Source organism: Oncorhynchus nerka, linkage group LG27 (assembly GCF_034236695.1).
Source record: "Oncorhynchus nerka isolate Pitt River linkage group LG27, Oner_Uvic_2.0, whole genome shotgun sequence".
NCBI lineage: Eukaryota > Metazoa > Chordata > Actinopteri > Salmoniformes > Salmonidae > Oncorhynchus > Oncorhynchus nerka.
The window spans coordinates 59,959,701-59,985,245 of NC_088422.1; the positions used below are offsets into that span (position 1 = coordinate 59,959,701).

Sequence of the window (25,545 nt, forward strand, 5' to 3'; positions counted from 1 at the left end):
ATACATTGACAGAGCATTAGAATTTAAAAAAGAATGGGCAAATATTGCACAATTTAACCTTTATTTAACCAGAAAGGCCTCATAGAGATTTGAAATTTTCTTTTTCAACAGCCAAGATAGGCAGCACCAAGTCAGTATGGGAGGTAGCCTAGTGGTTAGAGTGTTGGACTCGTAACTGAAAGGTTGCAAGATCAAATCTCCGAGCTGACAAGGTAAAAATCTGTCATTTTGCCCCTGAACAAGGCAGTTAACCCACTGTTCCTAGGCCGTCATTGAAAATGATATTTTTTTTCTTAACTGGCTTGCCTCGTTAAATAAAGGTCAAATACAAAAATGACACAATTACAGACAGACAACATGAAAAACTACAGGTGATCTAGTAAAAAAACATATAATTCACAGGAGTATAACAAATCATAAAACAGCAAATTAAAAACATTGACAGGTCAAGGAATCAGTCTCAAAATTCTTCATCAATGATTTAAAAACACAAATTGGAACAAGGTCTTTATCAGGTTTCAGGTATGACCCAGATGCAGACAGTGTTGAAGAAACAAACATTTATTTATATTACAGGGGCAGGCAAACAACATATCAAAGGCAGAGGTCAGTAATCCAGAGACGGTGCAAAAAGGTCCAGAACTGCAGGCAATCTCAGGGTCAGGGCAGGCAGGGGTCAATAATCCTGTGAGGTGGGGCAAGGTATTGAACGGCAGGCAGGCTCAGGGTCAGGGCAGGCAGAACGGTCAACACCGGGAAGGACTAGTAAACAGGAGCAAGAATAGACAGGAGCAAGAGAACAAATGCTGGTAGGTTTCACGAAACAAAACGAACTGGCAACAAACAGAGAACACAGGTATAAATACACAGGGGACAATGGGGAAGATGGGCGACACCTGGAGGGGGGTGGAGACAAGCACAAAGACAGGTGAAACAGATCAGGGTGTGACATTCTTCCAGTTTAAAGGTATTTTGTAAGGTGTTCCAAGCCGATGGCGCAGAATACATAAAAGCCCTTTTACCAAATTCAGTTTGGACATTTGGAACAGTTAGCAGGATAAAGTCCTGCGAATGAAGAGAGTAGCCACCACATTTCTGAACAATAAATATGCCCAAATAAAATGGTAGTAATCCCAAAATGACTTTGTAAATAAAAGTATACCAGTGACTGAGCCTACAATTAACTAGAGAAGGCCCGCCAACCCTAGTATATAAAGTGCAATGGTGCATAAGAGTTTTGCAGTTTAAAATACATCTCAATGCTCCCTGGTAAAGGGTGTCAATTGATCTCAAACACTAAGCGGAAGCATTCATATATAAAATATCACCATAGTCTAGTATCGGCATAAATGTAGCTGATACTAGCTTCCTTCTGGCTTCAAAAGAAAAACAAGCTGTATTCCTAAAATAAAATCCCAACTTCAGCTTCAATTTTTTGTAAGTTGTTGAATATACAATTTAAAGAGAGGCCGTCATCAATTAAAAGTCCAAGATATTTATATGAGGTTACAGCCTCAATGTCATTGCCCTGACAGGTTGTAATAGGTGAAAGGTTCAGAGGTCTATTTCTTGCTTTATAAAACACAATTAGTTTAGTTTTGTCAACATTGAGGATAAGCTTCAATTGACAGGTATGTTGAACAGCATAAAAGCAGTTTACAAGTTCTGGAAAGCTTTTGTTAGAGATAAGGCACAACCATAAATAACAGTATCATCAGCATAAAAATGAAGTTGCGCATTTTGCACTTTTTTGTCTAAATTATTTATATAAATTGTGAATAAAAGGGGACCAAGTACAGAGCCTTGGGGCACACCATTACAGACAGCCAATTTAACACACATAAGCCCGTCAAATTGAGTGCACTGAATTCTATTAGACAGATAGTTACCAAATATGTGGGTTAGAGACTAACCCAAGAAGACTGACAGCTGTAATCACTGCCAAAGGTGTTTCTAACATGGGGGGGTGAATACATATCTAAAAAGTTATTTTTTGAATCTAATCAAGGTTTTTTATTACTTTTAATCACACTTTGTAACACAACAAAATGCAACGAAATCCAATACTTATGATACCCACTGTTACAAAGTCCCACATACAACACGTAAAGGTCAACTCAACAAGAAGTCCTTGATAACGTCATTCTCATTTAAATGAAACTGAACTAAAACCTTTTGACACCATATATATAACTGCTGGTAATTATAATGATTTGTTTGTACTTCATATACAATACACCTACATACAGTACTTACTAGAAAACAGGTGCTGCCCCTAGAACCATAAAGGGTTCTTCTTCTGTCATATTTGAAGCCTTTTTTCTAAGTGCAGGACACATGGGAGGTGAGAAAGGGATTGTGAGGGTGAGCAAGTGGTAAAAGGTAGAGATATAAGACCTAAAGGGCAGATATATAAAGTTATAGGTTATAAAGGGCGCTGAAATACTGGTGGCCTTTTCTGCAACACCATCAAAATGTTCAGTAAATATCGTGCTTTATGGAGTGTGGTTATGGCTTCATAGACCTTTCAGAGAAGTGTTTTTCACCTTTTCACACCAGCAGATTTTTTTTGTAAGGAAATGTCAAGGCACTCATGTCTTCATATCAAGGACTTTGACAGGGTTATTTTTATTTTTTACTACCCTTCATTCATACCGATGGATACGAATAGCACTGATTTGACGGTATTTAGTTTATCTCAGTATTTTAGTTATAGATGATTCCCCTAATGTTTTTAAGGTACTATTCTTTTACAGTACTTTACTACAACCATTGGCAAGAAAACTAATTCTTCAAAAATAAATGGCTGACACTTTGTCAGTGCAAGGTATTTTAAGTTGTTGACGTAATGGTTCATTTTGTTCCTTCTTTCAAGCTACTGGGATATCTTTGGTGTTTGAATGTACTCCGGTACAATTTGCTCAGTTATTTCTAGGATGGGAAAAAAGATCCTGAACCGGCATCGACATTTCATTTTCAACATCAAGAACAGTTCGTTAGAGAAAGCACATATGTTTACAGTATCTTTTCTCTTGAAATCACTGAGTCAATTTATCCAATCATTCAGAATGCTGCTGTCTGTGATATCCCTAAATTCTCTCCTGTCATCACAGTGCTTATCTCTCTGTACTGGTTCCTGGTTGCTTGCTGCTAGCATCAGACTCAAAGCTCTAGTGCATTCCTCTCTAGTTAATCCATCTCTTCATGCTACAGTTTGTGTTTTCCCACTCTTCACTCTTCACTCTCCTTTCTCCTAGAGCTAAATCATGTGAAAGTTCACTCTGTCCTTTATATTTTTCTTTGTGCGTGAGGAAATTCAGTTTTTTTCTCCGAAAAACCCTGATGAAGGCCAAGGGCCCGAAACACACTGGTTTTAGTTTTAACAATGAAGAAGCTCTTTTATAAACTAAATGTTTTCAAGAGTTGCTGAATTTCCTCTGCACTTCAGTTTGCTCCTCAATTCATGCACCTTGGTTGGACAGCGAGGTAGCAGCAATTCCCTTCCCTTTTTTCTAAAACACATATTTTGTCTTTTGAACAAACACTAGACCTGAGTAAAACAATGAAGAGGATGTACTATTAGTTGTAAGACATCTAACTCTTCATTCACAAAGGAAACCTTTTAGTTTGAAACAACCTTCAGAACTACAGCAGCAAAGCCACAATATACACACACACACATGAACAAATATTAACTCTCTGAAAATACTAAATGCCACAATACATGCATGATCACCCACATTGGGTGTCACCTTCACTCTAATTGGGCTGTTACCATTGTGCATCTTGCTCAATCAGTAAGACATCCAGAGCGCTCCACGTGGTGAGAGGACAAATGGATGCAAAAATAGAGAATATTGATTATTAATCAATATATTGATTGACAGCAAAACAATTCTAACAGGCCTTCTAAACATCACATCTATGGCATATTGTTTGTGGAGAGAAATCATGAGATACTGTGGCTTAGGAGGATAAGGTTAATTGTTGCATAGCTTCTCTACAGTAACATGTTAGTCTATGATGTCAATACTGCTTTAGGTTTCTGAATATCACCAGCATACAGTAGAACTACCTCCAATGCAATTTCCAATGGCTAATAATGTAGCAAATGGTATGGGGTCTGTTTCTTTGTATCATAGAGACTTGATTTGGTGATTATCTGTTCATAGATCAGATCTGCTCTCAAAAAGATAGCCCTTCATCACCCACAACCCACCAAAAGTTGTTTTGACAGCGTTTGGCAGTGGAGTCTGTGCTGTGATTTCACATCTTCCCTTCTGTTTGTCAGATGTGTCACGGTTCAAACAGGCCAATTTGTGACAAGGTCGGCACAGGGGGATTATGGAAGCTAATGACCCAGTAATCCTTGTGGGAAGCCGACAAAAAGCAGAGCAAATACAAACTGTATCCTGCACTGATTGCACCTCCCTGCTTCTGAACAATTAGATCAAAATAGCATCTTTCTCAGTTTCCTTTTTCACTGACAGGCTTTTTCCTCTAGTGTTTCTGCAACAACAAAAAATGTTAATTCCTGTGAACACATAACTGCCTGGAGAGTTGAAAAGGTAATCATTTGTTTATAATGTGTTGAATAAATCAATCTTTAAAGCGTCTTTCAAAACGTCTTTGTAGTTGATCTTGGTAACAAGAGGTGAATTTCTGAGAATTGTAGCGCATCCCAAACGGGGGATTAAATCTCTACGTCCTCAGACCCATAATAATCTGCATTGTCCTCGCCAATTAAATCAAGTGTTATTTGTCACATGCTTCGTAAACAACAGGTGTAGGCTAAGAGTGAAGCCCTTCCCAATAATGCAGAGAAAAATAGAAAAATAATAATAATAAATACACAATGAGTAACGATATTTTGGCTATATACAGTACACGAGATATGAGTACCGAGTCGAAGTGCAGGGGTATGAGGTAATTGAGGTAGAGATGTACTGTACATGTTGTTATGGTAAAGTAACTAGGCAACAGGATAGATAATAAGCAGGAGCAGCAGCGTATGTGTTGAGTGAAAAAGGGGGTCAATGCAGATAATCTGGGTACCTATTTGGTTAACTATTTAGCAGTCTTATGGCTTGGGGGTAGAAGCTGTTCAGGTTCCTGTTCCAGACTTGGTGCATTGCTACTGCTTACCGTGCGGTAGCAGAGAGAACAGTCTATGACTTGGGTGGCTGGAGTCTTTGACAATTTTTATGGCCTTCCTCAATGGTGAGGACACTCCTTCTTCACGACTGTGTTGGTGTGTGGACCATGTTAATTCTGTAGTGATGTGGACACCAAGGAACTTGAAGCTCTCAACCCTCTCCACTACCACCCTGTCGATGTGGACAGGCGGCGTGCTTGGCCCTCCGTTTCCTGTAGTCCACGATTAGCTACTTGCTGATGTTGAGGGAGAGGTTGTTGTCCTGGCACCATACTGCCAGGTCACTGATCTCCCAATAGGCTGTCTCATTGTCGTCGATGATCAGGCCTACCACCATCGTATCGTCAACAAACTTAGTGATTGTGTTGAAGTTGTGTGTGGCCACGCAGTCATGGGAAAACAGTGAGTACAGGCGAGGACTAAGCACACAACCCTGAGGGGCCCCGTATTCAGGGTCTGCATGGTGGAGGTGTTGTTGCCTACCGTCACAACCAGGTGGCGGCCCGTCAGGAAGTTAAGGATTTAGTTGCAGAACTCAGGACACAGTACAAATACATCTGGAAAAGGTGAGGGGTCTTTTTACTACATCATGTGATTTGAATCAGATGCATTGTGGGCTGATGAGCTACATCAAACAGTAATGGGGGTCATTTGCACACCTCATGGACTATTGACTCAAGTCTTCCCTCTTAGCCTCTTGCGACCATTATTACCACACAACCATGCTGTAATCATACTGTACAGGTCTTTCAAGGTGAAAACCCAAGGAGCTGTTAAAATACATGATTCACTCAACTCTAAAATGTGAACGCATGCAAAAAATAGGTCCTCTTTTTTTAGTTCGCAGACATTTGAGGAGTGATTACCTAGATTAATGTCAGTAGTAGCCCAATAGGATGGATTTCATGTTCGTTTCACTTTCCATGCATAATTTCCAAATGAAGTGGACTCTATTGAGAGGAAATATCTATGGAAGGACAGCGGTAACCTTTCACAGGGGACCTTTCTTGAATGTCATTGATTTTAGTGGCAACATAATCTTGTTATTTTGAGGCAGCGTTGTCGTTTGTTGCTTTGAGACAGATGGCCACCACTAGACACTGTGACGTGGCCATGGAGGAGGGGGGGTGGGGGGGGCTGACATTTACCTCAGATGAAGATAAAGGCTGAGTGACACTTGTTCTGATGGAGGTTTTGTTGACCCATGATGGCTAGTGGCTACTTCATTGCCCTGGTCGATGCACACTACTTACAGTATTTACCCTAAACGTGTCGTGTCGTGTATATATATATATTTACAACTTTTTTTTCACATACATTTTATTTTTATTTTCCATCAACTCATCTTCAATACACTCTCCTGCAACCTGCCTCACCAATTGATATGTATAAATACGTATTATTTACCTCAAATCTGCAATCAAATCTGCAATCCTCCAAGAAGCTAGCCAGAAGCTAGTTAGCTTCTTTACTGGCAATCGTTCGTATTCAGCTAACCACGGTTTGTGGTAATTAGCTATCCTTTAACTCGAAAATCTATCGAGTTTTGTACGGGCCTACCACCTCGGAACGGAACATTTTTTTTCTCTCATGTCCCTGGATTTCAACTGCTCTCTGGACATTCACTCCCGGATCTCACAGCTAGCTGGCTGCTATCCGTGTGTCTATCTGCTTTCGTCGATTCAATGGGCTTGACTCCTGAGCTCCGTCAATCACTCCTGGGCTGCAGTCACCTATCCGGACCCGTTTTACTGCCTACACGGAGCCCCTCCGGGCCCTCACAACTGGACTGCCGGACGTTATCTCCCAAGGAGATCCGGCTGGCTCCTCCGTCAAACCTGAATGCCCATCTGCGGCCTGCTAACCGTTAGCTGTCTTACCGGATGCTCTCAGAATAGACAATCGGACAATTTATTTATTTTTATTATTAACATGTTTCTTCTTGGGCCTCTATAACTATATCTATTGTTTTTATTTTTTGTTGTTGTGTGATTTGGACTAATCCCCTCTACAACACGGAACTCCACTAATCTACTGACGGAACGCAAGAGGTGGCTAACAACAGACCTCCATCCTATGCTAGCTTGCTACCGATGTCCTGGCTAGCTGTCTAAATCGCCGTGACCCCCAAACCAACCTCTCCACTCCCTGGACCCTTTTGATCACTCGTAAGGATGCCTCTCCTTAATGTCAATATGTCTTGTCCATTGCTGTTCTGGTTAGTGTTTATTGGCAGAGCCTCTAGTCCTGCTCACTATACCTTATCCAACTTATTATTTCCACCACCCACACATGCAATGACATCTCCTGGTTTCAATGATGTTTCTAGAGACAATATCTCTCTCTTCATCACTCAATACCTAGGTTTACCTCCACTGTACTCACATCCTACCATACCTTTGTCTGTACATTATACCTTGATGCTATTTTATCGCCCCAGAAACCTCCTTTTACTCTCTGTTCCAGACGTTCTAGACGACCAATTCTTATTGCTTTTAGCCGTACCCTGGTTCCTCTGGCGATGTAGAGGTGAATCCAGGCCCTGCAGTGCCTAGCTCCACTCCTATTCCCCAGGCGCTCTCTTTTGATGACTTCTGTAACCGTAATAGCCTTGGTTTCATGCATGTTAACATTAGAAGCCTCCTCCCTAAGTTTGTTCTTTTCACTGCTTTAGCACACTCTGCCAACCCGGATGTTCTAGCTGTGTCTGAATCCTAGGAAGACCACCAAAAATTCAGAAATTTTAATTCCAAACTACAACATTTTCAGACAAGATAGAACTGCTAAAGGGGGCGGTGTTGCAATCTACTGCAAAGATAGCCTGCAGAGTTCTGTCCTACTATCCAGGTCTGTACCCAAACAATTTGAACTTCTACTTTTAAAAATCCACCTCTCTAAAAACAAGTCTCTCACCGTTGCCGCCTGCTATAGACCACCCTCTGCTCCCAGCTGTGCTCTGGACACCATATGTGAACTGATTGCCCCCATCTATCTTCAGAGCTCGTTGCTTAAACTGGAACATGCTTAACACCCCAGCCATCCTACAATCTAAACTTGATGCCCTCAATCTCACACAAATTATCAATGAACCTACCAGGTACCCCCCAAAGCCTTAAACACGGGCACCCTCATAGATATCATCCTAACCAACTTCCCCTCTAAATACACCTCTGCTGTCTTCAACCAAGATCTCAGCGATCACTGCCTCATTGCCTGCATCCGTAATGGGTCAAAACGACCTCCACTCATCACTGTAAAACGCTCCCTGAAACACTTCAGCGAGCAGGCCTTTCTAATCGACCTGGCCGGGGTGTCCTGGAAGGATATTGATCTCATCCCGTCAGTAGAGGATGCCTGGATATTTTTAAACGCCTTCCTAACAATCTTAAATAAACATGCCCCATTCAAGAAAATTAGAACCAGGAACAGATATAGCCCTTGGTTCTCCCCAGACCTGACTGCCCTTAACCAACACAAAAACATCCTATGGCGTTCTGCATTAGCATCGAACAGCCCCGTGATATGCAGCTGTTCAGGGAAGCTAGAAACCGTTATACACAGGCAGTTAGAAAAGCCAAGGCTAGCTTTTTCAAGCAGAAATTTGCTTCCTGCAACACTAACTCTAAAAAGTTCTGGGACACTGTAAAGTCCATGGAGAATAAGAACACCTCCTCCCAGCTGCCCACTGCACTGAAGATAGGAAACACTGTCACCACTGATAAATCCACCATAATTGAGAATTTCAATAAGCATTTTTCTCGGCTGGCCATGCTTTCCACCTGGCAACTCCTTACCCCGGTCAACAGCACTGCACCCCCAACAGCAACTCGCCCAAGCCTTCCCCATTTCTCCTTCTCCCAAATCCATTCAGCTGAAGTTCTGAAAGAGCTGAAAAATCTGGACCCCTTCAGCCGGGCTAGACAATCTGGACCCTTTCTTTCTAAAATTATCTGCCTTGTTGCCACCCCTATTACTAGCCTGTTCAACCTCTCTTTCTTGTCATCTGAGATTCCCAAAGATTGGAAAGCATGCGGTCATCCCCCTCTTCAAAGGGGGGACACTCTTGACCCAAACTGCTACAGACCTATATCTATCCTACCATGCCTTTCTAAGGTCTTGAAAGCCAAGTCAACAAACAGATTACCGACCATTTCGAATCTCACCATACCTTCTCTGCTATGCAATCTGGTTTCAGAGCTGGTCATGGGTGCACCTCAGCCACGCTCAAGGTCCTAAACGATATCTTAACCGCCATCGATAAGAAACATTACTGTGCAGCCGTATTCATTGATCTGGCCAAGGCTTTCACTCTGTCAACCACCACATCCTTATCGGCAGACTCGACAGCCTTGGTTTCTCAAATGATTGCCTCGCCTGGTTCACCAACTACTTCTCTGATAGAGTTCAGTGTGTCAAATCGGAGGGTCTGCTGTCCGGACCTCTGGCAGTCTCTATGGGGGTGCCACAGGGTTCAATTCTTGGACCGACTCTCTTCTCTGTATACATCAATGATGTTGCTCTTGCTGCTGGTGAGTCTCTGATCCACCTCTTACACCATTCTGTATACTTCTGTGTTAACAACCCTCCAGGCAAGCTTCAATGCCATACAACTCTCCTTCCGTGGCCTCCAATTGCTCTTAAATACAAGTAAAACTAAATGCATGCTCTTCAACCGATGCTACCTGCACCTACCCGCCTGTCCAACATCACTACTCTGGACGGCTCTGACTTAGAATACGTGGACAACTACAAATACTTAGGTGTCTGGTTAGACTGTAAACTCTCCTTCCAGACCCATATCAAACATCTCCAATCCAAAGTTAAATCTAGAATTGGCTTCCTATTTCGCAACAAAGCATCCTTCACTCATGCTGCCAAACATACCCTTGTAAAATTGACCATCCTACCAATCCTGGCCTTACCCTACTCAACAAATTGGATGCAGTCTATCACAGTGCTATCCGTTTTGTCACCAAAGCCCCATATACTACCCACCATTGCGACCTGTACGCTCTCGTTGGCTGGCCCTCGCTTCATACTGAAACCCACTGGCTCCATGTCATCTACAAGACCCTGCTAGGTAAAGTCCCCCTTATCTCAGCTCGCTGGTCACCATAGCATCTCCCACCTGTAGCACACGCTCCAGCAGGTATATCTCTCTAGTCACCCCAAAACCAATTCTTTCTTTGGCCGCCTCTCCTTCCAGTTCTCTGCTGCCAATGACTGGAACAACTTTATCTCCCTCACTAGCTTTAAACACCAATGTCAGAGCATCTTACAGATTACTGCACCTGTACATAGCCCACCTATAATTTAGCCCAAACAACTTCTTTCCTAACTGTATTTAATTTATTTATTTATTTTGCTCCTTTGCACCCCATTATTTTTATTTCTACTTTGCACATTCTTCCATTGCAATACTACCATTCCAGTGTTTTACTTGCTATATTGTATTTACTTTGCCACCATGGCCTTTTTTGCCTTTACCTCCCTTCTCACCTAATTTGCTCACATTGTATATAGACTTGTTTTTTTTTACTGTATTATTGACTGTATGTTTGTTTTACTCCATGTGTAACTCTGTGTCGTTGTATGTGTCGAACTGCTTTGCTTTATCTTGGCCAGGTCGCAATTGTAAATGAGAACTTGTTCTCAACTTGCTTACCTGGTTAAATAAAGGTGAAATAAATAAAATAAAAAAAATAAACCTGCAAAATACTGGCCTGTATTAATGTAATGAGGATTTGTTTGGGTGAGGGGTATTGAAAGTGTTTGAACATTCAGGATGCCTAGTAGTAATTCAGGTAGAAATTAAATGGGGAAATCAGTTTCTGCATGATTCCTGCAAAAATAAAAAATATTTTTTTGTAGCATAAAAAACCCCCACAAGGAGTAATTCTTACAAGGAGCTTTATCCTCTCCCATACCCATCTGTCTCGTTGAAGATTCTCGTACCTGCAATCTGTTTCAGCATGTTCATACAGCTTTAAATGGGTGTCAGTGTCAAATCAGACATACACTGTTTCATGGGTTGGAATGATTTCAATGAAACATTCCAACAAAACCAACAAATCAGGGAAGATTGTTGACAGGTACTAGTATCAGTTTTGTTTATGTTGTGTATTCAATCATGATCATTTTCTAAATATATAAACACGGCATCTCCATGAAATAATAATGTACGGTGCATTCGGAAAGTATTCAGACCCTTAGACTTTTTCCACATTTTGTTACGTTACAGCCTTATTCTAAAATAGATTAAATTGTTTTTTTTCTTCTCATCAATCTACACATAATACTCCATAACGACAAAGCAAAAACAGATTTTTAGAAATTTGTGCCACTGTATTAAAAATGTAAAAATATGTGAAATATCACATTTACATAAGTATTCAGACCCTTTTACTCAGTACTTTGTCGAAGCACCTTTGGCAGCGATCACACAGCCTTGAGACTTCTTGGGTATGATGCTACAAGCTTGGCACACCTGTATTTGGGGAGTTTCTCCCATTCTTCTCTGCAGATCCTCTCAAGCTCTGTCAGGTGAGATGGGGAGCATCACTGCACAGCTATTTTCAGGTCTCTCCAGAGTTGTTAGATTGGGTTCAATTCCAGGCTCTGGCTGGGCCACTCAAGGACATTCAGAGACTTGTCCCAAAACCCCTCCTGCATTGTCTTGGCTGTGCGCTTAGTGTCGTTGTCCTGTTGGAAGGTGAACCTTTACCCAATCTGAGCAGGTTTTCATTAAGGATCTCTCTGTACTTTGCTTTGTTCATCATTCCCTCAATCCTGACTAGTATCCCAGTCTGTGCCCCTGAAAAACATCCCCACAGCATGATACTGCCACCACCAGGCTTCAAAGTAGGGATGGTGCCAGGTTTCTTCCAGATGTGACACTTGACATTCACGGCAAAGAGTTCATTCTTGGTTTCATCAGATCAGAGAATCTTGTTCCTGAAAGTCCTTTAGGTGCCTTTTGGCAAACTCCAAGCGGGCTGTCATGTGCCTTTTACTGAGGAGTGGCTTCTGTCTGGTCACTCTACAATAAAGGCCTGATTGGTGGAGTGCTGCAGATATGGTTGTCCTGGAAGGTTCTCCCATCTCCACAGAGGAACTCTGGAGCTCTGTCAGAGTGACCATTAGGTTCTTGGTCACATTCCTGAACAAGGCCCTTCTTCCCCGATTGCTCAGTTTGGCCGGGCGGCCAGCTCTAGGAAGAGTCTTTGTGGTTCCAAACTTCTTCCATTTAAGAATGATGGAGGCCACTGTGTTCTTGGGGACCTTCAATGCTGCAGAAATGTTTTCATACCCTCCCCCAGGTCTGTGCCTCAACACAATCCTGTATTGGAGCTCTATGGACAATTCCTTCGACCTCATGGCTTGGTTTTTGCTCTGACATGCACTGTCAACTGTGGGACCTTACATAGACAGGTGTGTCTTTCCAAATCATGTCCAATCAATTGAATTTACCACAGGTGGACCAAACAAGTTGTAGAAACATCTCACGGATGATCAATGGAAACAGGATGCACCTGAGCTCAATTTCGAGTCTGAATACTTAAGGTGTTCCTGTTTTTTATTTTTTATACATTTGCAAACATTTCTTAAACCCTGTTTTCATTATGGGGTATTGTGTGTAGATTGATGAGAAAAAACATGAATTTAATCAATTTCAGAATAAGGCTGTAATTTAACAATGTGTAAAAAGTAAACGGGTCTGAATACCTTCCGAATGCACTGTACATGTAATGTTACACATCTCAAAAAGCATCGCTGTGTAGTATAAAATGATTTAATTGTATTTCAACTTTTGACTCTTTGCATTTGCTTCTAAGCGTTTTTGTCTCTTCTCCAACATCGGGGACATGTGGCAGAGTGGCATGTAATCACAGCAAAGACCAAACTATAACAATATATTGTGGTGTACATCATGGTATTTTCACCAGTATGTATTGATCTCTTTGCAGTAATACAGTCCAGCATTTTCCCACTAATTGTTATTTTGTGTTGTTGCTGTGCCTGATCTCTGTCTTTATCAGAAAGGCAGCAGGAATCCATTCAGATCTATTTAAACTGCTGCTGTTCTCATTGGGCATATTTGTACCGTCCATACAGTAAGTAACATGAGGTGCAAACTCTTTCATCAATACTGTAAAATTAATGCTTTTCATTTATGTAGTGATAAAATGCCAAATGTAATATGGTTTTAAATTGCATGGTAAATTACACGCTACAGGTGATGAAAAACATGGTTTGAAAGGAAATTATACTACTGAAACTAAACAACAAATACTGTTTTATTTTCTTTTGGGTTATGTTTTGATCAAAGCCTATATACAGTGCATTTGGAAAGTATTCAGACCCTTTGACTTTTTCCACATTTTGTTATGTTAGACCCTAATCAAGTTGTAGAACCCTCTCAAGGATGATCAATGGAAACAGGATGCACCTGAGCTCAATTTCGAGTCTCATAGCGAAGGGTCTGAATACTTATGTACAGTGGGGCAAAAAAGTATTTAGTCAGCCACCAATTGTGCAAGTTCTCCCACTTAAAAAGACGAGAGAGGCCTGTAATTTTCATCATAGGTACACTTCAACTACGACAGACAAAATGAGAAGAAAAAAATCCAGAAAATCACATTGTAGGATTTTTTAATGAATTTATTTGAAAATGATGGTGGAAAATAAGTATTTGGTCAATAACAAAAGTTTATATCAATAATTTGTTATATACCCTTTGTTGGCAATGACAGGTCAAACGTTTTCTGTAAGTCTTCACAATGTTTTCACACACTGTTGCTGGTATTTTGGCCAATTCCTCCATGCAGATCTACTCTAGAGCAGTGATGTTTTGGGGCTGTTGCGGACTTTCAACTCCCTCCAAAGATTTTCTATGGGGTTGAGATCTGGAGACTGGCTAGGCCACTCCAGGACCTTGAAATGCTTCTTACGAAGCCACTCCTTCGTTGCCCGGACGGTGTGCTTGGGATCATTGTCATGCTGAAAGACCCAGCCACGTTTCATCTTCAATGCCCTTGCTGATGGAAGGAGGTTTTCACTCAAAATCTCACGATACATGGCCCCATTCATTCTTTACTTTACACGGATCAGTCATCCTACTGCTTCACAGTAGGTATGGTGTTCTTTGGATGCAACTCAGCATTCTTTGTCCTCCAAACATGACGATTTGAGTTTTTCCAAAAAGTTATATTTTGGTTTCATCTGACCATATGACATTCTCCCAATTTTCTTCTGGATCATCCAAATGCTCTCTAGCAAACTTCAGATGGGCCTGGACATGTACTGGCTTAAGCAGGGGGACACGTTTGGCACTGCAGGATTTGAGTCCCTGGCGGCGTAGTGTGTTACTGATGGTAGGCTTTGTTACTTTGGTCCCAGCTCTCTGCAGGTCATTCACTAGGTCCCCCCGTGTGATTCTTGTGATCATTTTGACCCCACGGGGTGAGATCTTGCGTGGAGCCCCAGATCGAGGGAGATTATCAGTGGACTTGTATGTCTTCCATTTCCTAATAATTGCTCCCACAGTTGATTTCTTCAAACCAAGCTGCTTACCTATTGCAGATTCAGTCTTCCCAGCCTGGTGCAGGTCTACAATTTTGTTTCTGGTGTCCTTTGACAGCTCTTTGGTCTTGGCCATAGTGGAGTTTGGAGTGTGACTGTTTGAAGTTGTGGACAGGTGTCTTTTATACTGATAACAAGTTCAAATAGGTGCCATTAATACAGGTAACGAGTGGAGGACAGAGGAGCCTCTTAAAGAAGAAGTTACAGGTCTGTGAGAGCCAGAAATCTTGCTTGTTTGTAGGTGACCAAATACTTATTTTCCACCATAATTTGCAAATAAATTCATAAAAAATACTACAATGTGATTTTCTGGATTTTTTTCTTCTCATTTTGTCTGTCATAGTTGAAGTGTACCTATGATGAAAATTACAGGCCTCTCTCATCTTTTTAAGTGGGAGAACTTGCACAAATGGTGGCTGACTAAATACTTTTTTGCCCCACTGTAAATAAGATATTGCTGTTTTTATATTTTTTATATATTTGCAAACATTTCTTAAAACCTGTTTTCGCTTTGTCATTATGGGGAATTGTGTGTAGATTTATGAGGAAAACATTTAATCAATTTTAGAATAAGGCTGTAACAACAGAATGTGGAAAAAGTCAAAGGGTCTGAATACTTTCTGAGTTCACTATATGTAACAGGGTGAAGATTGCCTTGTAACCCCTATCAGTGCAAAGGATCTGTATACACAGTGAGACTCCTTTCATCTATATTTTGGGATCATACACTCGACATGACTTATGCTACTAACAGAAAAATCCCAATTATCTTTGCACCCCACCAACATCAGAGGAAGTGGTTGGCCTGGTCACTTCTATTCATACAGCAGGCTACTGGACAAGATCAAACCAAAAACCTCCAGTACAAGTCAGAGAATATACTGTGTGGTTATAGGAGGAGGCTATTATTTCAGCAGGGTCTTTAGTTTGTATCTGTCCCCATCTCTGAACCTGCTTCAATAACCACCCACCCCCACTGTCATCACTGAGACTGCATCCAGTACTGGCCTTTTAACTCCGTATTGATCGCGTAGGGATTGTGGTAGATTTACTGTCAATTCTGGATGACACCTCTTGCAGATACAATGTACAGTGATGTCTCATGAGCCCACATCTGTCACTGCTAGGCCTTGGAAACTCAGTACAGAGTAAGTAAATAAGACATCATGGAATTTAGTTCTTACCAAATGACTTTGGACTCCTGTAAAGAAAGTCTATTGGGCTCAGTGAGCTCCCTCCTCATACTTCCTGTAATTCTATTGCACCTTGGAATTTTTCCAGTATGTATTACATTTTTTTTTACGTCCTTCTCCCCCCTGTAATCTGAAGCGATTTATTACATTACAACCTGTTATGTACTGATCAAGACAAATGAAGGAAACATAAATGCTATCATTGTGAGTAGTCCACTGGCAGTCCCTCACTCCTCATTACCTTAGCTAAGAGCCTTAGGCCTAGCTACCAAACCTCCAATCCCCTCCTAATGGATTAACAGAGGGCCGACTCCATGTGCAATTATATAACAGTTACGACAGCTTTACTTTGTGTCTGGAGCTCATGAGTTTTGAACTTGAAGATCCCAACTCAGTTTGCAGCCTTCTCATTTGGATGTACGGTATGTCAGAAAGGCCTGAAGTTACCTAGAAGCCCTCAGGGTAGCTCCGCCAGGAAAGACTCAGGTACAAGTGTTCCCCTGTGGGATTCATCCCACCGTAGAGCACCACTGCTGAGACATTGATCCAATGTGATCAGCTCCATTGCTCATGAAAACAGATAGTTAAAGGCTAACCCTTTTAAGGAAAAATGTGCTAATCATGCAGTGACAATGTTGTGCATCCTTGGGTTTTTGTTTATCAAGTTGCCACCAGCGTTTTTGTCAAGTGAAGATAATTCAATGACAAATAATATTACACAGATATGTTGCATCAGTGATAGTTACAGTGCTGTTACAACCATAATTAACCTTGACTCTAAACTTCAGTCATTTACAATGTGGTTTGAATTAAGAAAAATACCATGCGCTGTGGCAGATTCCATGAGTTCTGTGAATAAAATAATGAACTACCGCGTGTATAGGAATCAATTAACAAGACCTCTACTGGCACTGCTTGTCTCGTATGCTAGCTAAGCGCCAGGCCCCATCTGACTGGCTGTCCCAGGGGCAGGTGGGAGTCACGGAGAGTATGTGGAGGGAAGATAGCTGGGTAAAGCAACCCTCAGAAGGTGCCGACACTGTTTTAATGTAGAGGTGGGAGGAAGCTGTTTCCCTGGCAGCATAAACACAGGGTTAGCTGACTCTGCCGTGAGCACTGTGGCCCTTCCCTCTGATGGGGAGGGAGGGGTGTTTTGGGGCAGGTATGAGGTAGAGGGGGCGAGACAGAGTGTTCAGTAAAACCCCAGGAAAGCTGACAGGCTGCCTGGCATATCTTTGATGGTGTGCTTTTTTTCAACCTCTTCCACACAGACACGATGATGCACCGCTGTTGCGCTTACTAACTTATTTATTTATTGCAGCACATTCTGTACCTTTGAAGGGAGGCATAAAGTAGCTATGGGATTTTTTGAGTATCATATTATTCCTTTCAGTTTTACTAATTCAGATGATATGATCGTTTAGCATATTTATGGACAGTACAAACCATGTTAACCTACATATTTCATATTCTGTGTCAGGACATTTCCTTCTAATCATTAAACATTCAACATTCATTTACAATAATATCACTTCTTAAGTTCCATTTATAGAGTGATATGAACCCTGTTCTAGCAGCGGCAGCCCAGCCCAACAGTCCGTGACCACACTTCATTTTTCTCACATTTCCTGTCAAAATATGATGCAACCTTGACTCAAAGTTGATTGGGAAACATAGCTTGCCTTTGAGAGGCATGCTGGTGGTGTGTGTCTAAAAGTGGACAATACCACAGAGACCTGTTCTTCTCCTCGGTTTTCAAGATCTGTGGACTGTTGTAAAAAGCTACAGAGCTTTTTGTTTACGAAATAGTTGCCATTTCATGTGAGAAGCTGTCAGCATGTGAGATTTAATTATATTTCTCTGAAACAGGCCATTTTTTTGGTGAAGTGAGGTAACAAATCAAAACAATACTGTGAATATTGTTTCAGCAAAAAATACTAACTTTGATCAATTGCTGTTTTTCTCTGTTTTACGAGAAAAACATGACTTATTTTCAGCTTCTGTGTCAAAGGCTACGTTTACACAGGCAGCCCAATTTAGATATTTTGCCCAATTATGGGCAAAAGATCTGATTGATCAAAAGTGTTCTCTTGACCAATCTCTTTCCCTCCCTTAGTGACCACTCTGTATCAGAGTCTGAACCCATGGAGGTAGGGGTCACACACCTCCCTGCGGCGGAGCGACGCAGATGGAAACAGCTGGGGCTCTGTCCCTATTGTGGTCAAGGAGTGCACCAGCTTCAGCAGTGTCCGATACGTCCCAACTCAGGATCCACGTGAGCAGAGGGATGGTCACATAATCTTCCGCCTCCTAGGGCAGGTGTGAGTATCCCATCTTCATCACTTTCTGTCAAAACCTTTTTAGTGTCGATCACACTAGCTGACTGTCCCTCGTGTACCGTTTCTTCAGTGCTAGTGGATTCCGGTGCGCCGGGAAACTTTATTGACCACACCCTTGCCTCCTCTCTGAACCTCACCTCATACCCGCTCTCCTCTCCCTTTCCGGTTCAAGCCCTTGATAATCGGCCACTAGGATCCAGGACCATCACACACATCACCACACCACTCACCCTCACTGTGGAGTCTATCGATCATGAGAACATACCCTTCTTCACTATTAGTGCACCAGCTCACAAGATAATCCTCGGTCTCCCATGGCTCCAACGCCATAATCCCACCATCTCATGGTCGAGGATGAAAATCAATGACTGGGCATCCGAATGCCGAAGGACCTGCTTTCCCTTCCCCTGTGGTTCCATGTTAGCTGAGAGTCCTGTGGTTGCCCTTTAGTCCAACATCCCAGAGGTACACCAGGACCTGCGGGAGGTTTTTTCCAAAACCCGTGCCACCTGTCTCCCTCCTCATCGCCCCTGGAACTGCCGACGACCTGCTTGCAGGCTCTGTGCCCTAGCGCAGACGCATCTACCCTCTGTGGGTGGCTGAAACAAAGGCCATGGAGGAGTACATCAATGAGGCGCTCCAACAAGGTTTAGTCTGCATGTTCATCTCTCCTGCGTCTGCAGGCTTCTTCTTCGTGGTGAAGAAGGATGGAGGGTTACGCCCATGTATTGATTACAGAGGACTGAATGTGATCACCACCAAGTACCGTTGCCGTCTCCCGTTGGTGCTGGCAGCCATCGAACAGCTCTGCGGGGCCGGGTTCTTTACCAAATTGGACCTGCAGAGTGAATACAATCTCATCCGGGAGGGGGGGTGATAGGAAGACAGCTTTCAGCATGATGTCTGGTCACTACGAGTACTCGGTAATGCCTTTTGGCTTAGCTAATGTGCCGTCAGTGTTCCAATCATTCATCAACGAGGTGTCCCAGGACATGCTCGGACGCTAGGTGGTAGTGTATATCGACGACATCCTGTTTTACTTGGCTACCTTGGAGGATCACATCGCTCACATCCGAGTAGTCCTGGAACGTCTCCTGGCCAACCAACTATATGTCAAGGCAGAGCAGTGACCATTTCATCAGGAAGCTGTCTCCTGTCTAGGCAACCAGAACCGCCCGCAAGGAGTGATGATGGACGTTAAAGAAGCTAGATGTGGTTAGGTCATGGCCAGTCCCAACCACCATAAAGGGGCTACAACGGTGTTTGGGGTTTGCCTACTTCTACCGCTTTTTCATCAGGAACTTTAGCTCCATCGCCTCTCCTCTCACCTCTCTCGTCAAGGGTGGTCCCCGTAGGTTGGTGTGGAGTCCGGCAGCTGACGAGGCCTTCTGCCTACTGAAGGGACTTTTCACCTCCGCCCCATTGCTCAAACACCATCCTTTGTGGTAGAGGTGGATGCTTCAGAGGTGGGTGTGGGGGCTCTCCTGTCTCAATGACAAGGTAATCCACAAAAATGGTGTCCTTGTGCGTATTACTCTAAGAAAATGTCTCCTACAAGAGAGGAATTATGACGTCCTCGATTGAGCGCTCCTGCCGGTGAAGTTGGCATTAGAGGAGTGGAGACACTGACTAGAGGGTGCCAAGGACCCATTTGTCATCCTCACCGACCATCGGAACTTGTAGTTTAAACGGAGGCGGCTGAATCCGCGCCAAGCAAGGTGGCCCTTTTCTTTACTAGATTTGACTTCACACTAACCTATCGCCCAGGTTCAAAGAACACCAAAGCCGATGGCCTGTCCTGTCTCTACGATTCAGGAGAGGGTCCTGAATGCACCCATAATTCCTCCCTCATGAGTCAAAGCCCCTTGTGGTCTTGAACATAGATGTGGACATTCACTAGGCTCTAGAGAGGGAACCCGCACCAACTACCTGTCCTCCTGAGCGCATCTACGTTAACACTGGGATAAGGGATCGGCTTCTGACCTGGGCGCATCTACGTTCCCACTGGGATAAGGAATCGGCTGCTGACCTGGGCGCAACTACGTTCCCACTGGGATAAGGAATCGGCTGCTGACCTGGGCTCACATAGCCGTCATCGCTGGACATCCAGGTATTACTCGTATTACTCAATCCATCTCAGAGAAGTATTGATGGCCCACCTTGGCGCAGAGAGTTATTCGCTACATGAACTCCTGTTCCGTATGTGCCCAAACTAAATCCCCCCTGCACGCTCCAGCAGGGAAACTCCTTCCCCTTCCCATGCCTCAGCATCCTGGTCTCATCTATTCATTGATTTTGTCACCGATCTCCCCTCCTCTGATGGTTTCACCACCATTTTGGTGGTTGTGGATAGATTCCCCAAATCCTGTCATTTCATCCCTCTCTCTGGTCTCCCTACTGCTCTCCAGGTCGATGAGGCACTGTTCCAGCAGGTATTCCTGTATCATAGCCTTCCAGAGGACATTGTCTCTGACCGTGGCCCCCAATTCACATCATGGGTATGGAGAGCCTTCATGGAGAAGCTCTGGGTCACAGTCAGCCTCACTTCCGGGTATAGGCCTCAGTCTAACGGGCAGGTGAAGAGAATGAACCCGGAGCTGGGGAGGTTCCTGAGGAGCCACTACCAGGACAGGCAAGGGGAGTGGGCCCGATTCCTTCCATGTGCAGAGTACGCCTAGAATTCGTTACGTCACTCCTCCACCAGGTTGACTGCCTTCCAGTGTTTTCTGGGTTATCAGCCAGCCCTGGCTCCGTGGACCCTGGGCCAGCCCGAAGCTCCTGATGTGGATGAGTGGTTCAGGCACGCAGAAGAAATGAGGAGCAATGACCATGAGAGGCTCCTACGTGCCGTCCACCATCAGAAGGAGCAGGCGGATCCTTACCTCAGTGAGACTCTTGTGTTACATCCTGGTGTTAGTGTATGGCTTTCCACCAGGAATCTATCACTCCGCCTGCCCTGCAATAAGCTGAGGCCCCGGTTTGTGGGGCCGTTCAAGGTTCTCTGGAGGGTCAACGAGGTGACGTATAGATTACAGCTCCCCAGTGACTACACGTATCTCACCTTTTCATGTCTCCCTTCTCAGGCCAGTGGTTCCTGGTCCCCTGGCCGAGGCTGTCCCCCACGACACCCCTCCGTCTCCCCTGGATGCCCGAGGGAGGTCCCGTAAGATTCCTACTGGACTCCCGACGTCGTGGGGGTGGGCTCCAGTACCTGGTGCATGTGGAGCGGTACGGTGTTAGGTTCCGGTGGAGGACATTCTGGATCACATCCTCTGTGATTTCCCTTCGCCATCAGGACCGGCTCGCTCCTCACCCTCAGGTCCGTCCCCCTGGCCGGCGTCGTCCTGTGGCTGGAGTCGCGCATTGGGGATGGGGGGGGGGTACTGTCACGTCTACGCCCACCCCCCCTCTCCGGAGTTCGACGTTGCCGGTTTACTAATCACTGGGTCATGCAACCATCATTTCGGACAACTGGGACCATTGTTACACGCACCAGTGCCTCATTATGAGACTCACCTGGACTCCATCAATTCACTGATTACCTCGCCTATATCTGTCATTCCCTTAGGTTCATTCCTCAGCCAGTATTGTTTCTGTGTTTCATGTCCAGACGCTACTCTTGTTTTGTATCGTTCCATGTTCTTTGCATTATTAAACTCCCAACCTGCTTCGATTCCCAGCGTCTCCATCACAGAGGGCAGAACCAACTTCATTCTCTTTTATCATCAGTATCATAATCTATGTCAACAAACAAACCAACCTCTGTCAGACGTACAGAAGTTTGAGTGTTTTCTTTGAGTAACATCATTGACCGACAGTCATACATTGTGAAAATAACAATTAAACCTCATGAAATGAGGTGTCATGAGTAAAAACAACTGTGAGGACTCCACATTAGACAGCGAGCGGTGCAGTGGTTCCACAAAACCCAGCTACTCTCCTCCAAAAGTAAACTGCTTCATGTCTCCGTCATCCCCTCTCTTTCCCAACATGCCCCAAGTGAATGTATAATCTCATCAGCGCCGATTATCCTCCTCTCGGGAGGCTGTCCTGCACGGGTATAATTATGGCACGGTGGACTTTTAGGAAGCATATGCCATCTGTAATAGGCGGCTAATGCGCTTGATTGGGTCTGCCTGGTCATGTGAGTAGATAAGAGGGGCCCTTTGGGGGTTAGAACAACAGTGGTTATTATTCAGACAAAACACCTTGGGGTTTTCCCAAAGTTCTCATAAGACCGTACGACTAATTCCTCTATAGTATCGGTCTAAAAGAATATACAGACGACTGTCCTGTGAGCGTATCAAAGCCAGGAGAGACGTAGCATTTGGGGATGTCTATAGCAATGACATTTAGACAGATTTTCGGGGTTCATTATGTACACAAAGACACTGCAATATTGATGTTATTGATGACTTGTTTTGTTTGATTTGTCGAACACATACACACAGGTACCAAAATGTATTTGGATAACAGTTCAAAATTAACTGAAAAAATTAGAGGTTATATCCATGATTTAGAAGTTGGTTTGTTATTTTGCTTGAGCAGGCATGGAAATAGTTAACCAGTACGTTTGCTGTTTGGGGATTATCCAATCAGACAGTGTGTTTGCATGTGGGAGTTTCCTTTTCTCTCCCTTCTCAGTAGAAAGCCTATGGGATTTTTTGGGGGAGGTGAGCGTCTTTGATATTTTATTAATCAATAGTTGAGTGTGTGTTCAGATTGAGAGAGTGCAGGGTGGGGAATGTGCTCAGAAACCCTTTGATTTGCTGAAGCAAGTATCAGCCATTTTGCCAGAGTGAGAAAGAAAAACTCTTAAGTCATGGCTTTTCATCCATGTGATTTACATTTACATTTACATTTAAGTCATTTAGCAGACGCTCTTATCCAGAGCGACTTACAAATTGGTGCATTCACCTTATGACAAACAGTAGTGCATCTAAATCTTTTAAGGGGGGGGGGGGGTGAGAGGGATTACTTTATCCTATCCTAGTGTGATGGAAGCCTATGACAAATTCAATAAGGGGTCAACAAATACATTTAACCTCTATGGCATTACTGAGCACACAATAATAATTTCAATTACTGTATTATGTATTGAAGTGTCAATGATATAATAAATGGTTATGTTAGAGTGTGAAATACAAGACCCAAAGGGACTTCACTGCTGAAACCAAAGTCGTATGCATATTTGCCATATTTTCTGTGTGAAATGACTTTGGTGAAAAATGTGATCATAATAATGCTTTGCCCACAGTAATCATCCTCCCCCTTCATGTCCATCATCATTGATATTAATAACATCTGAGTGCAGCAATGGTATCGCTAATTACTAAGAACAAATTGTAAAATGACTGTGAACCCACAATGGAGGGCTAATTCATAAGAGTGTTGATAGTCAGCCTCTAATGTGTCGTGCATGGCTGATGTTTGTTGACTCTGAATTCCTCTCCCCTGAATCCATTAAAACACAGAGGGAAATGAGCTGTTCTTTGTAGCACATTTCAATCACGCTGTGACCCTTGATAATGAGTAAAAGCAAATTCAACAAGAGGTGAGCTATTCACACTGTTGGTTGGTTTTTCGACAGAATAAGTTGTGTTCAGTTTGAACAATGCCATTATGTTTTAGTCACCACCGACTGTGAAAGTCAGGTGCCTGTGAATTTTTTATCACCTGTGGTAGATTCAATTGATTGGACATGATTTGGAAAGGCACACTCCTGTCAATATAAGGTCCAACAGTTGACAGTGCATGTCAGAGAAAAAATCAAGCCATGAGGTTGAAGGAATTGTCCATAGAGCTCCGAGACAGGATTGTAGCGAGGCACATGTCTGGGAAAGGGTACCCAAAAATGTATGCAGCATTGAAGGTCCCCAAGAACACAGTGACTTCCATCATTCTTAAATGTAAGAAGTTTGGAACCACCAAAACTCTCTTTCTAGAGCTGGCCGCACAGCCAAACTGAGCATTGGGGGAGAAGGGCATTGGTCAGGGAGGTGACCAAGAACCCGATGGTCACTCTGACAGAACTCCAGAGTTCCTCTGTCGAGATGGGGGAACCTTCTAGAAGGACAACCCTCTCTGTAGTACTCCACCAATCAGGCCTTTATGGTAGAGTGGCCAGACGGAAGCCATTCATTCAGGAAAAGGCACATGACAGCCCACTTGGAGTTTGCCAAAAGGAACCTAAAGGACTCTCAGACCATGAGATACAAGATTCTGTATTTTTATGAAACCAAGATTTAACTCTTTAGCCTGAATGCCAAGCATCACGTCTGGAGAAAACCTGGCACCATCCCTATGGTGAAGCATGGTGGTGGCAGCATCATGCTATGGGGATGTTTTTCAGCAGCAGGGACTGGGAGACTAGTCAGGATTGAGGGAAAGATGAACGTAGCAAAGTACAGCGGTATCCTTGATGAAAACCTGCTCCAGAGCACACAGGACCTCAGGCTGGGGCAAAGGCTCACATTCCAACGGGACAACGACCCTAAGCACACAGCCAAAACAACTCAGGAGTGCTTCGTGACAAGTCTCTGAATGTCAGAACCTGGACTTGAACCCGATCGAACATCTCTGGAGAGACCTGAAAATAGCTGTGCAGCAACGCTCCTCATCCAACCTGACAGAGCTTGAGATTATCTTCAGAGAAGAATGGGAGAAACTCCACAAACACAGGTGTGTCAAGCTTGTAGCATCATACCCAAGAAGACTCAAGGCTGTAATCGCTGCCAAAGGTGCTTCAACAAAGTATTGAGGGTCTGAATACTTATGTAAATGTGATATTTCTGTTCTGTTTTTTTATACGTTTGCAAACATTTCTAAAAACCTGTTTTTGCTTTGTCATTATGGGGTATTGTGTATAAATTGATGAGGGGGAAAAAACTATGTAATCAATTTTAGATTAAGGATGTAATGTACGAAAATGTGGAAAAAGTCAAGCGGTCTGAATACTTTCTGAATGCAATGTATATGACAGTTTTTTATGAGATGCTATTGCGTATAATTTAGTTCATTTATATACTGTCTGTGCTAGATGAGAAGACAACTGAAATAAGATGTGTCATTGTATCTCAAACATACCTGTCCCAACCTCTGAACAAAGTATATCTAACTCTTCCCAGAGGCTTGACAAGCAAATTTCACTTTCAGCGTGAGTTGCCATGCATGTCAAAATGTGTATTATGTAGATGAAATGATGCTCCTTTCCAGAAGATGACTGTATGTCAAAAATCAACCTGCAACAGAGCATGTTGGGAAATATGACAACTTC

General features: G+C 43.2%; 1 protein-coding gene across 1 annotated transcript in view; it reads left to right on the forward strand.

Moving 5' to 3' along the window:
- LOC115112072 (activating molecule in BECN1-regulated autophagy protein 1A-like) overlaps window positions 1–23,224 on the forward strand; it is a 145,192-nt gene extending 121,968 nt beyond the window's left edge. Inside the window, exon 19 of the mRNA XM_065011844.1 lies at window positions 18,047–23,224. Coding sequence (XP_064867916.1) covers window positions 18,047–18,084 — 38 coding nt within the window. The 3' untranslated portion in view covers window positions 18,085–23,224. The remainder of the gene's footprint in view (window positions 1–18,046) is intronic.
- Window positions 23,225–25,545: the final 2,321 nt, after the last annotated feature.